The sequence below is a fragment of the Uranotaenia lowii genome, chromosome 1, assembly GCF_029784155.1.
Source record: "Uranotaenia lowii strain MFRU-FL chromosome 1, ASM2978415v1, whole genome shotgun sequence".
NCBI classification, from domain to species: Eukaryota; Metazoa; Arthropoda; class Insecta; order Diptera; family Culicidae; genus Uranotaenia; species Uranotaenia lowii.
In genome coordinates this window covers 9,406,055-9,417,774 of record NC_073691.1, presented here as the reverse complement: position 1 = coordinate 9,417,774, position 11,720 = coordinate 9,406,055, and the positions used below count along the sequence as shown (strand labels likewise).

Genomic DNA, 11,720 nt, shown 5'->3' with positions numbered 1-11,720 from the left:
TCTGTTGGTCTAAAATGATCGTCATTGTGTTCGAAACTAAATGATAAGTCTTCGTTTCTGCCAAAGTCCACTTGATGCCAAAAAGGGTCGTCCACAAGTCACTAGTTTCATTTAATAAGGATCTTGTGAGTCATCTTTTAATATAACGAATTTTGACATAGACATTTTCACGCAATATTTTCACGTACTTACTGGCCTTGGCTTCAGGAATTTTTGTAAATAATTGCTTTCAAATTATCAAAATCACGTAGTACTGTTAAATAGAAGTTTGACAACATTATTATCAACCAGATTTCGTTAAGGCTAAATATCTCTAGAATCATGTAAATTCAGTACCTAAATATTTAACTGAATATGAACATTACAGGACCATAAATTTCGAAATTTCTCAGTGACAGTGAACTATCTTTACAGTTATCGAATTAAAATTAAATAATTCGAATTGAATTTATAACTGCTTTAATCAATCTTTTAGAATGGATACCTATTACAATTATTTTTTTTTAATATGATACCTGATTGTTTGTGTTTTATTTATATAAAGTTTTCTAATTTTTACGAAGATTCTTTTCCGTTAATCGTTCGGCTTGTTTAAGTTGAACATTTTTGATGTGATTCATCATAATGTCGTCTGATCGAACGCAACACGAAAGTTTTCTCAGTGATCAAATAAAAGAACTATTGCTAATAAGTGCTGGTGAAAAGCAAACAAAACAGGTCAACTGGCTGGACAATCGAGGAGAGATCAATTGGACTAAAGTAGCTGGTTTATTCGCCAACTGCATAGGTAGGTAGATTGGTTTATTTTCTGGTAAATCATAATATTAGATTGTTGATGGTGAATTTGTTGTTGAAGTTGTTCTTGGCAATCCAGCCTAATGTGACAACTTTCGTGCAACATACCGTTGCAACATACACGATCGGAAAAGATACTATTTTTTTTTGTTAGAAACTTACCCTAGATTAACTTTCGCAAAAGTTGTATGAACCCATTCACACTTCATATAAAATATTATAAAAAACTTTAATTTATTTTTTTAATTTTAATTTATTTAATTAGAGAGGCTTGCTTGGTAGATTCCCTTCTGAAATAAAAACTTTAGATTTGAGAATGGAATATAGGAAAAAGCCATTTTTTCGTTTTCATGTTGGTTTTTACCAAAAAATTAACCATTTTCTGAATTTTTTAGTACCCCACAACGAACAACTTACTTATGACCACTGCCAGGCTGTTACGGAGAAGTTTCACACCTTCCTGGCTAGCATCCCTCCGATTCCATTTAAACCGGAGAATCTACGTTGGACCAATCGGCTTACACTGCTAGAAATAACGCACAATTTATCATGTGGAAGCGATAACTTAACGGCAACGTTGATACTCACCTCTGTACTGGAATATGCATTGGGTAACGTTTACCAAACCTTGACCGGTCAGGTTCCACCCCACTTACTAAGGGATCTTTTGATGACCGAGACTTTAGTAGAATTTTTAGGGCCAGAAAAAATCTATTTAATGAGACTGCTGTTGGGAACTCCAAATGGGACGAATTTGAGAAACTTGCTGTGGCACGGATTTCCCGCACTAACAGAAATAGACAACTCCTACAGAAATTTCCTTTTTGGGATGCTCTCGTCCATTGGACAAACTTTTAACCGTATAGGATTTCAACTAAAATGGAAGTCTTGTTCGATCAACGTTAGTGATTTGATGAAACAAATGGAGCTGGAAACGGTTGATCTCAAGAAATTGGAAAGTGCCTTACAGGATCACGAGCTGATCAACGGAAATCAGTTGGACATTTGGATGAAAGCGTTTGAGTTTTATCGGAGTGGAAATTATTACTTCTGCACCAGTTTGGTGCTCCCACAGCTGGAAATGTTTCTTCGGAGGTTGTACGGTGGACTGTATCAGTGGGATTACCGAGCGAAGATCGATGAGTACTACATTATCATGGACACGATATTTGGAGAAAAGGATTCCACAGGAAATCGTAACAGAACTTACGATTGTTTCAGTCAATCGCTTCTGGAGCTGTCCTATGATCTGATGTCGGCTGTGGCCGGCTCTCGATTGCGGGACAAACTTAGCCACGGGGAGCTAGATTACGGTCAGGTTGATCAAACCGTTGCAGATGGAGTTCTCGGCGTTAGTTATCTTTTGGTCACGAATGATCGTCAGTACCGATACAGTAGCATTTTTCACCCGAATGCACTTTTAGTCAGTAGATTAGACGAATGTGAACGTTCTTGGGAAAAGTGTTCCGAAATCAGCATTCCTCCGGATTTAATTGACGAAAGAAAATCAATGGTGGAGGATGATGTTCCTTTCATACCGGATATACAATTGTTGCCTAGAGGTTCAATATTCAAAAGACCACAGAGAGAAGATGAAATGGTAGGGTTTCTTCAACGGATTTCGAACGTTCTTCGACAAGCTATGGATAACTTTCGGAGCTCGCTGGTCCAAAAATTGCATGCTTTGGAGAGGCGAGAGTTGAGATCTCGCGGAAGGAAAACATTGCAAAGAATGGTGCGAATGTTACCCGCAATTGGACAAGCTCTGGAGTTTGTGCTCAAACTCGTGAGGTGGATGTTCTATTACATATCTCAGGCAGACGAAATTCGAGCAGTCGATTCTGTGATAAGGTGAGATTATATCTTTCTACAAAATCAAATGAAAGTTCTCTAATATTTGAAGTTCAAAAAACACCCATGCCCCATTCTGTTTTCATAAATCTGACTGATTTTAATATATTATTTGCCATACTTTTCCAATGATCAAATAAGTTTGTATTATTATAATTTTTGTTTTTGCTTCGTTACAATCACCGTCTCGTCCTCTCAATCATAAACGTTTATGTATTTATTAACTCTCAATATCTCGCGCGCAGGTTTATGAAGATTATTCTAAAATATACGGAGAATGCTGCTAACAACCTAGACGCGGGGAACAACGTCTGGCAGCCCCTGTACGAGACGACTCGCCGGGAGCTGTACCCTAAAACTAGACAGTACCAATCGCTTCTGTTGAGCTGAAAATTCTTAAAAAGGATGGTTTTAAGCTGCTGTTATTTTTGTTTTGTGTTTGAGAAATTTATACAAATTACCACTGTTTAGCTTGATTTGTACAAACGAGTTTGCGCGCATCAGACAAATAAAAACCAAATCTGATTTTGGTGGGAACAAAAAAAACCGTAATAAATTATTAAGCACTATGACACAACTAATGTTTGTCAAAAAAATCCAAAATTTGTGATCGTCTTTCATTGAAAGTGTTCCTACTGGAGAATGTCGCGCGGATTGCCTGGGGGTGAATATGATTTTTTTTTAGTTGAGTTTGTCTTACTTAGAGAATACGTCTAGAGTATATTTAGTTAAAAACTAAGATCCAGCTGAGACTTTGCAGATAGTAGGTACCTAACTTAGGTGAGTGTTCATTTGTTACATAATTTCTTCTTTTCGCAAGCACAATCATTACAAATTGCCACTGGTTTTTTTTTTTGTACAACAACACTCGATCCATCGGAGGATGTCCACCAGGCAGGTAAGTAAATGTATTTCAACACGCGTTCGATTTCTTAAGAACATCCGAATGCGTGCTCACATAATTTAGGTCGGTATCCTGAATGTGTTCTCATTATTCGGATTTTGCAAAATGGGAACGTAAAACTTAGAGAAAAAACACTTACTAATAGAAAACACGCGGCACAGGGACAGGCTCACGATGGTCCCGGATGGAAGTAGATGGTCAGTTCTCCATCCCGAATTCCTTCAGTTCTTTCTGCATCAGCCATATCTCGTACTACTAATCGGTACCTCCTAATCGCTTTTCAGTCGTTTCGGCACACTATCCGAGCCCTGCGAGTTGCTGTCCTCCGAGAATGGCATGTTGGAGACGAATTCCGTCGCGCCCTGAGAGTCGCTGACGAGGGAGAAGCCTGCAAAAATAATGGATATAAAGTTAAAATTCAAATTCATACATACATTGGATATGTCCTCAATTTACACTCAAGTGTTTCACGAGCTCAGCTAAGAAACATTTCCAACCTGAAGTCTGAATAGAATATGAACTTCTTAGTAGAATCTGGATACTGTTTTTTTTTAAATTTAAATTCTGCTTTTGGAATCTGAATTTCGTTTTTTATGTTTTTGGAATTTAGAATCTGTTTTTGAAATCTGTCTTCTGTTTTGGGAATCTTCATTTTTGTAATCTGAATCTTTCGTCTGAACTAAGTATAAGAAACTCAAATCCATTGGATCTAGGAAATGGAGTTTTCAATTTGAATAAAGGCTCGCAATCTGATCCTAAGGACTGATGTATGACAAGGTCACAATTCGAATATTGTTTTGAATAACGATAGACATTCGGTAAAATTAGATCCAGCATTTAGAAAGTCTACGTTTGATGTATGATCTCCAAAAAACCTTCCCTACGTATCTTCTACTTACAGGTATTGGAATCCTCCGTGGTCAGCGCAAAGTTGGAATTGGAGTTCGAATCCGTCCCCGTCGGTTTTCGACTGTTTTCCTTATTTTCGCTACTGTTGCTGTTGCTATTACTACTATTGACGGCGGCCACGGCGCTGCTTCCTCCACTCACGTTGGTACCACTTCCGGTTCCACCCCCTCCACCTCCGCCAGTTCCGGTTCCACCGTTCCCCGTAACGCCTTTCAGCAGACCACCTGACCCTGCACCTTTCTTGTTTTCTTTGCACGAAATCGGAACCCACTTGTAGATCTTCATCGACGTTTCCCCAATGGTGACCCACTTTTTCTCCCACCTTCGGACACGGTCCATCGACAGCATGAACTTCTTTACGTCATCCTTCTTGCTGGCACGGGTTTCCGCCCGCACGCTCCTCGACAGATGGGGGACCGATTTATCCTTCCGCTCCGAGGCCGAAACGCCTACCATTTTGATTTCTTTCTACCCAAATTGAGAACCTTCCGCCTAGGGTGAGGTAAACCAATCGTCAGCAGCAGAAGCCAGTCACACAGGCAACAGCAAGGGAAAAATCAATGACCAGATGGGATTTCGCTTTTCGTCTTCGAATGAAAAAAATCCGAACTACACTATCCCATCCAGCCAACGGCGAAAGCTTCCACCACAGGTAATCCGGAACACCGACGGTTTCGTTTCGTGCAGATGCACCGCACCAGCAGGTCGTTTGTTTGTTATGTTTTGCCTTTTGCAAGATTTTTACCAAATGCACAAAACACGCACAAAAATGGACTCCGCAGCGAGAAAATGGGAGAGCAGAATAATTTCAGTTTTTTTTGTTTTTCGAACATGTAGCTCTCGTGCGTGCAACATTTACGAGAGAAACTTCAAATTTATGTTGCGTCGCATCGTGAATGATGCAACATTAATCGAAATTGTCGATGTTGCGCGTGTGAATTTCGAAAATATACACTTTGAAAAATTTTTGGAAAATATGTATTTTCTAAATAATAATAGACAATTTTCGAAAGAAAACTCCTCGAAAAAATCAATTTTTCAAATAGTTGGTTAATATTGACTCAAACAAAATTCACGCAACGAAAATCTTTTTTAAAACAAAGGATTTTTTTCTTTGTTTGGTCGCCAAACAAAGGAAAATTATACTTTGATTCTGGGACAAATTAAAAATCCTTTGTCTCTAATAATTTTTCCTTTATTTCAAAGAATGTTTCACCTTTGAAATTAAAACAAATTCTTTGATTCAAAGTATTTTTTTAGTTCAAAAAATAAATCCTTTGTTTCAAAAATGTTTCTTCAAAATAAAACTCATGATACATTGTATCAAATATTTTTTTAGAATCAAAATAATTTTTTTTGGTTCAAACACCAAGATTTCTCTGAGTGTTGAAAAACTATTTTTTTATTAATTTGGTTAAAATATTTTGCAACAAACAGGACTCGACACTCCTACATTTCTGAAAGGGCCGTTTAAAAATACGTAACACAATTTTCGATCATTTTCGACCCCCCTTTCCCCTACTTAACACATTCGTTTCAGATTTTCTATTCAAAATTTACAAGCCGTAATAAACTGCTATACCCCCTCTCCCCCTAAACTTGTTACGTAATATTTGAATGGCCTCTAACAAATAAGATTTAACAAATATGCTGTCCACTAACACCCATTTAATTCACCATTTTTTTTACATATATTTTTAACATTAAAAAAACTTACTTCAAAATCGACATTAAATAACTTTGGCAATACAAGATACAAGCATGACGAACAAAAAAAATTGAGGGATGAATGATTTTTAGAAGTTAAAATCCATCCAAATAAAAAAAAAAAATGACGTACACAATTAATCCAGCAAACCTTCACGATGGAAGCGTTCCAATACCACGGTTATCGCCTTCCGATACCGAGCACCGTTGTACTGGAAAAGACGCAGCTGCTCGGCCTTCCGCTCGTCGGCAAGCGCATCGAAGCTGACATCAAGATCGTCTGGAACACAGTCCATCGTCACGATTGGCAGAATTGAGATCGCGGACACTAAACCTATCAAAGTACCAAACAAACATTTCAGTAAAAAATTATTGAAGAATGTTGATCACAAATTACCGAAATATTCCATTCGTTTGTACTCTTTCTGGACATCCTTAACGGTGGGAATACTGGAATAGTTCAACTTTTTCAAGGAATCTACTAACTGTCGATAGTAAACTTCCAGCAATGCATCTTTCTGAAACTCCCTCACCTCGAAAGTGGGACAATTCATCAGAGAATAGTTCAAGTCGATTCCGGGACTCGAGATAAAACTCAACTGATAGTCAACGAAAACCGCATCCAACGGTACCTTATTTGAATCATACCGAAACAAAATATTATTGCTCCACAGATCGGCATGGTTCAGCACCCGAAATCCATCCGTATATTTCCGGTACAGGCATTCCAGCACCCGATCGGCATAGCGCGGTCTCATCGTTTTCAGCTTCTGCAGGACTTCAGGTTCCATTTCGGTCCAATACTTTTCCGCACAGTCAATCAACGTGTCCAGGCCGGCGATCAATATTCCGAGCACGACATTCTCCTCCACCTTTAAGCTTGGGTTAACGTGGCCATATCGGAAACGGGATTGGAGTTCCTCCATCTTTCCGGCATCAGCCTGATACAGCATGGTCATAGAGGCGGCATGGAATTTAGCTATCTTTTTCATGATAACCGTGCAGTGGTTGATGTCCAGACCTCCCCCGGTTGAGCGATCGGCCATCACGTACCCTAGCGATTTGAGATCTTGGAAAATGAGCATGCGGATCGGGGTTTCGGTGGCGTAGAAAAGCCTGTAATTTGAACGAAATATTTTTAAACTTTTGTAATATTTGAAAATTAATGGTTAATTTCTTTCCAGTTTGTGTTATTTTAGTCATTTCTGTAATTAAATTATGTTTGTCTTGTTAATCATGTTAGTAATATTTGGCATTTTAAAATTATTCATTATGGTCTTCCTTATCATTTCTATCGTGTTTTCCATTTTTGTCACTTTTGTGATTATTTTTGTTTTTTAGAATTTCTGTAGTTTTTGTCATTTTTATCATTTTTGTAACATTGATCATTTTTGTAACATTTATCATTTTCGTCATTGTTTGATTTTACCATTTCGTCATTTTTGTAATTTTTATCATAACTGTCATTGTTCTGTTCTTGTTATTTTTGTCTTTTTTATAATTTTTGTAATTTTTTCATATTTGGGGCCCTCAAAGTCCGTGGGATACAAGTGTAGAAATGATTCATTTTGATTTAATAATGCCAAACAGTTCTTCGTATTTCAAAACAAATTTAGATTTTTTCAGATTTTATAAATTTTATTTACATACTTCTACATTAGGAAGTTAAATACAACGAAAATAGCCGAACATAACAACTTAAATGTGTGTTTTCTCGATATAAGCTTTAATGCATTTATATCCCTTTGGCTCCATTTGTCATTTTCGCCATTTTTCAATTTTGCAATTTTTATCTTTTTTGTAATTTGTGTAATTTTTTTTTTATTTTTTTCATTATTGCCTTTTAATTTAAGTCCTTTTTGTTCTTTTGTCATTTTCATTGTTGTTCTTGTTATTTTTACCTATTTGTGATTTTTGTCTTTTTTGTAAATTTAGTCTTTTTTACAGTCTTGTAATTTTTGTCATTGTTGGCCTTTGTGCTATTTTTGGCATTTTTATCGTTTTTCGGTCCATGGCAACCGTTCTCCGAGAAATTGGAGAACGGTTGCCATGGACCGAGTGAATTTTAGGAATTATGTTCGTCAAGTTATGCCGTGAGACGGAATACTATGTAAATAAATAAAAGAATAATAATCGTTTTTGTCATTTTTCTCGTTTTTGTCATTTTTCGTCATTTGTGTTATTTTTTTTCATTTTCGTCATTTTCGACATTTTTGTCATTTTGTCATTTTCGTCATTTTGAACATTTTTGTCATTTTTGACATTTTGGTCATTTGTTTGTCATTTTTTGTCAATTGTGTTATTTTTGTCATTTTTCTCGTTTTTGTCATTTTTGTCATTTTCGACATTTTTGTCATTTTTCGTCATTTTGTCATTTGTGTCAATTTTATGATTTTGTCATTTTTGTCATCTTCGACATTTTGTCATTTGTATCATTTTTATTATTTTTGCCATTTTGAATATTTTTGTCATTTTTATCAATCAAGTCTTTTTTGTTATTTCCGTCAGTTCTGTAATTTTTATCATTTTTTGTTATTTTCCTTAGATTTTTTTTTCCAAGTTTATTGTAATTATTGTTAGATATATTTTAAATTATTATTAAATGTGTAATCCCTCATTTGCTTTTTCCGTACTTTCCGTTAATTTTGAACATTTGTTAATTTTGGACATTGATAACATTCAAATTTTAACAGTTACCATTGTTCCGGCAATGAACTCAAACTTTATAATTCCAATAAACTGGAAATTTTGACATTTTTTTCAACATGCCATTTTATTTTAAACTCTGAACATTTCCCAGTTTACATCACACTAACTAACACACTAACAAATTGTTAAAGTTTTGATAATTATAATCCTGACAAATTAAACAATTTAATAACTTTGATAATTGTTACCAATTTCAAAAATATTGTTATGTTATATAACATTGATAAATATTGATTTGTTTTTCTGTTAAGATTTTCATACTTTCTAATTGAACCTAAAAAGCTGTTCGCAAAATATCCGCTAAGGGAAAATTTAACCCGAATGAAAAAAAAATGCAAAAACATGTTTTATTTCTAAAGATTGTATAACTTTTGATAGCTTTGTTATATTTAAGTATTTCATTGATTTTTGGAATTGGCAAGAATACATCTTTCCAAAAATGTATAAATATGTTGGGGTCTAATGAAAGTTTTGACCGCCATCTCCAATCTTCCAAATGAAAAAAAAAATTGCTTGAAAAAAATACATTCAATTTTTGCTTTGCTGTATCTTATTTTCAATGAACAGATTTTCAAAACGAAAATTTTAGTTTTTTCTAGTTAATTTGATTATCATTTTCATAGAACATACTTAGGCTCTCGAAAGTCTCAGTTTTCAGTATATTGGAACGATGACAATAATTTCAACGAATTTCTTCAAAATTCGAACACTAACAAAAATTTTAGGGAGAGCGTAGTGGTTACTTTTTGAATAGGAGTAGAGATTTTAAAGGTTTGTAGAAACTTTCCCTTAAAAACGTCTTATGTTAATCTCTTAAAGCTGATCGTATATTGTTTAAAAAGTCAACTTGATAACTTTATCTAAGCTGTCTAACGACCTTAATAATGGATTCATCTTTTCGATGTTGATTTCATCTAATATGTAATCGACAAATAGAACTAAACCACTTCATAATTGAACCCTAATCAACTCAACCATTAACAGATACTTAACCGATAGAAATTCAAGGGTTCAAGGGCAAATACCTGGCAGCAAACATTTCCCCACCGGCCAACCGGCTCAGTTCCGGAACCACCCGACGGAACATGTAGATTTCCTTCCGGAACACATCCAACTGTTCGATCAGCGACCCACGGGGTCCTCCATCTGGCATACATTTCACGATCAGCGACACGTCCTCGTTCCGAGTGGATCCGACTCGGCTAAACTGCACCCACACTCGGAAAACATCACTCAGGAAATTGTCCCCGGCACTGGTCGCACATTGGGCGGTAAATTCTTGCACCTGGACCCCCTCGGTGCGCCGGGGAAAGTTCAATCCCTCTTCGAGTGCCGCCTGCAGAAGCTGGGCGTTGATGAAGGGTGGAATTTTGGCCATTCCAATAGATTGTCCACTAACGTTTCACTGATGATCGCGAGCTGGATGGGAAATGCGGTAGATCATCATAGCTTCTCGAATGAGATGCTATTAGTATAATGTAGGTACTCTAGGAGGAAGCTTTAATATGTGTACATAATTACAGTAATCCACCAAATGATATCCGAGTCGGCATATTAAATCCACGCGGAGGACAGGTAGCGCTGAGGCGGTTGTCAAGCTATTTATCATCAACGGTGATGACTAGGGTATAATGTGATTGTTTTCATACATCTTGGGAGCTTGCTTCTAAGTCAATGTGGAAAAGCCTCACTTCCAGTATTCTCTCAGTATGCACGTGTTTGAATTTGGTTATGCGGCTCTAGGCGTCTCTAAGAAATGTGATCTCAAAGTATTTCGGCGCCACTTCATTTCACTTTTTGTACATTCTGTAGTTTTTTCGATAATTTTTGTCGCTTTCGTCATTCTTGTCTTTTTCATCATTTTTGTAGTTTGTGTAATTGTGGTCCTTTTTTGTAATTTTGATCTATTTTGCCATTTTTGTCTTTTTGGTCATGTTTGTAATCCAATTAATTTTTGTAATTTTTAAAAAATTTGTAATTTTTTAACTTTTTTATTGTTGTAATTTTTGCCATTTTTTAATTTTGATAGTGTTAACCATTTTGATGATATTATTTGAGTTGTTTCATTTTTTTTATTGACTTTTTCACATTTACATCATAATAATAAGTGTTCTAAGATAAATAACTAATTTCTGATACGTTTGCGAAATGATCGGAAGTAAAACTCTTCTTTGTAGGAAATGTTTTATTTCACCCAATCCTGGTTTATCGAACTGGTTCAGGAATTTATCAATTCCATGCAACTCTTCGTCTTCACACAAACGCAGACATTAACCAACTACTGATTTGACACAATCTTCATCTCAGGTATCTCTCTTCAAACCCTTTAACTTTTCCTGAAACTTTAGTTTATTCTCCACAAGATAACACGTAAAGCAAATTTAAAACTTAAAAGCTATCTGAAACTGGGGGGTATGATTCTCCGGACATCACTTTTTTCGTCTAAAATTTCACTGTTTTTGAATATAAATGGTAAGAACATCAAGTGTAAAATTCGACGTATAAATAGGAGCTATTTTATCAAAGGCCCTTATTCTGCGCCGCGCGTGACGTGATGATAGTCGAGTCACCCGAGTCACTCTATTCCAGTAGTCGGTTTAGGTGAGGAACGTCACTTCGGATGAACTTTGAGAGTTCTCACCCTATTCTCGTAGTCACCGTGAGTGAGAATCGTCGCATTTAGGTGACGATTTTAGGTGAGAATTGTCGGTACCTTTTCAGGTGGTGACGAGAAAGAAATTTAATCGAAAATTAATGTAAATCAGAATGTTAGGCTCTAAATAGTTAATTATACTAATAAATGATGGTTTTGGAAACAAAATGAAACAAATTTATTAACAAATAT

At 36.0% G+C, this 11,720-nt stretch overlaps 3 protein-coding genes across 3 annotated transcripts; 1 reads left to right on the top strand and 2 right to left on the bottom strand.

The window, feature by feature from the left end:
* The first annotated feature begins 610 nt into the window (after positions 1–610).
* On the top strand, positions 611–3,452 carry LOC129754124 (endoplasmic reticulum membrane-associated RNA degradation protein-like). The gene is made up of 3 exons (XM_055750032.1): positions 611–787; positions 1,191–2,646; positions 2,892–3,452. Exons 1-3 carry the CDS (start codon positions 625–627, stop codon positions 3,034–3,036), a joined length of 1,764 nt encoding a protein of 587 aa, XP_055606007.1. The 5' UTR covers positions 611–624; the 3' UTR covers positions 3,037–3,452.
* On the bottom strand, positions 2,721–5,271 carry LOC129754486 (B-cell CLL/lymphoma 7 protein family member B-B). The gene is made up of 2 exons (XM_055750633.1): positions 4,450–5,271; positions 2,721–3,938 (listed from the first exon to the last, which is right to left on the bottom strand). Exons 1-2 carry the CDS (start codon positions 4,913–4,915, stop codon positions 3,820–3,822), a joined length of 585 nt encoding a protein of 194 aa, XP_055606608.1. The 5' UTR covers positions 4,916–5,271; the 3' UTR covers positions 2,721–3,819.
* A 733-nt stretch (positions 5,272–6,004) lies between these two features.
* On the bottom strand, positions 6,005–11,316 carry LOC129740403 (uncharacterized). Its single transcript, XM_055732062.1, has 3 exons — positions 9,901–11,316; positions 6,564–7,282; positions 6,005–6,500 (listed from the first exon to the last, which is right to left on the bottom strand). Exons 1-3 carry the CDS (start codon positions 10,251–10,253, stop codon positions 6,304–6,306), a joined length of 1,269 nt encoding a protein of 422 aa, XP_055588037.1. The 5' UTR covers positions 10,254–11,316; the 3' UTR covers positions 6,005–6,303.
* Between the last annotated feature and the right edge of the window lie 404 nt (positions 11,317–11,720).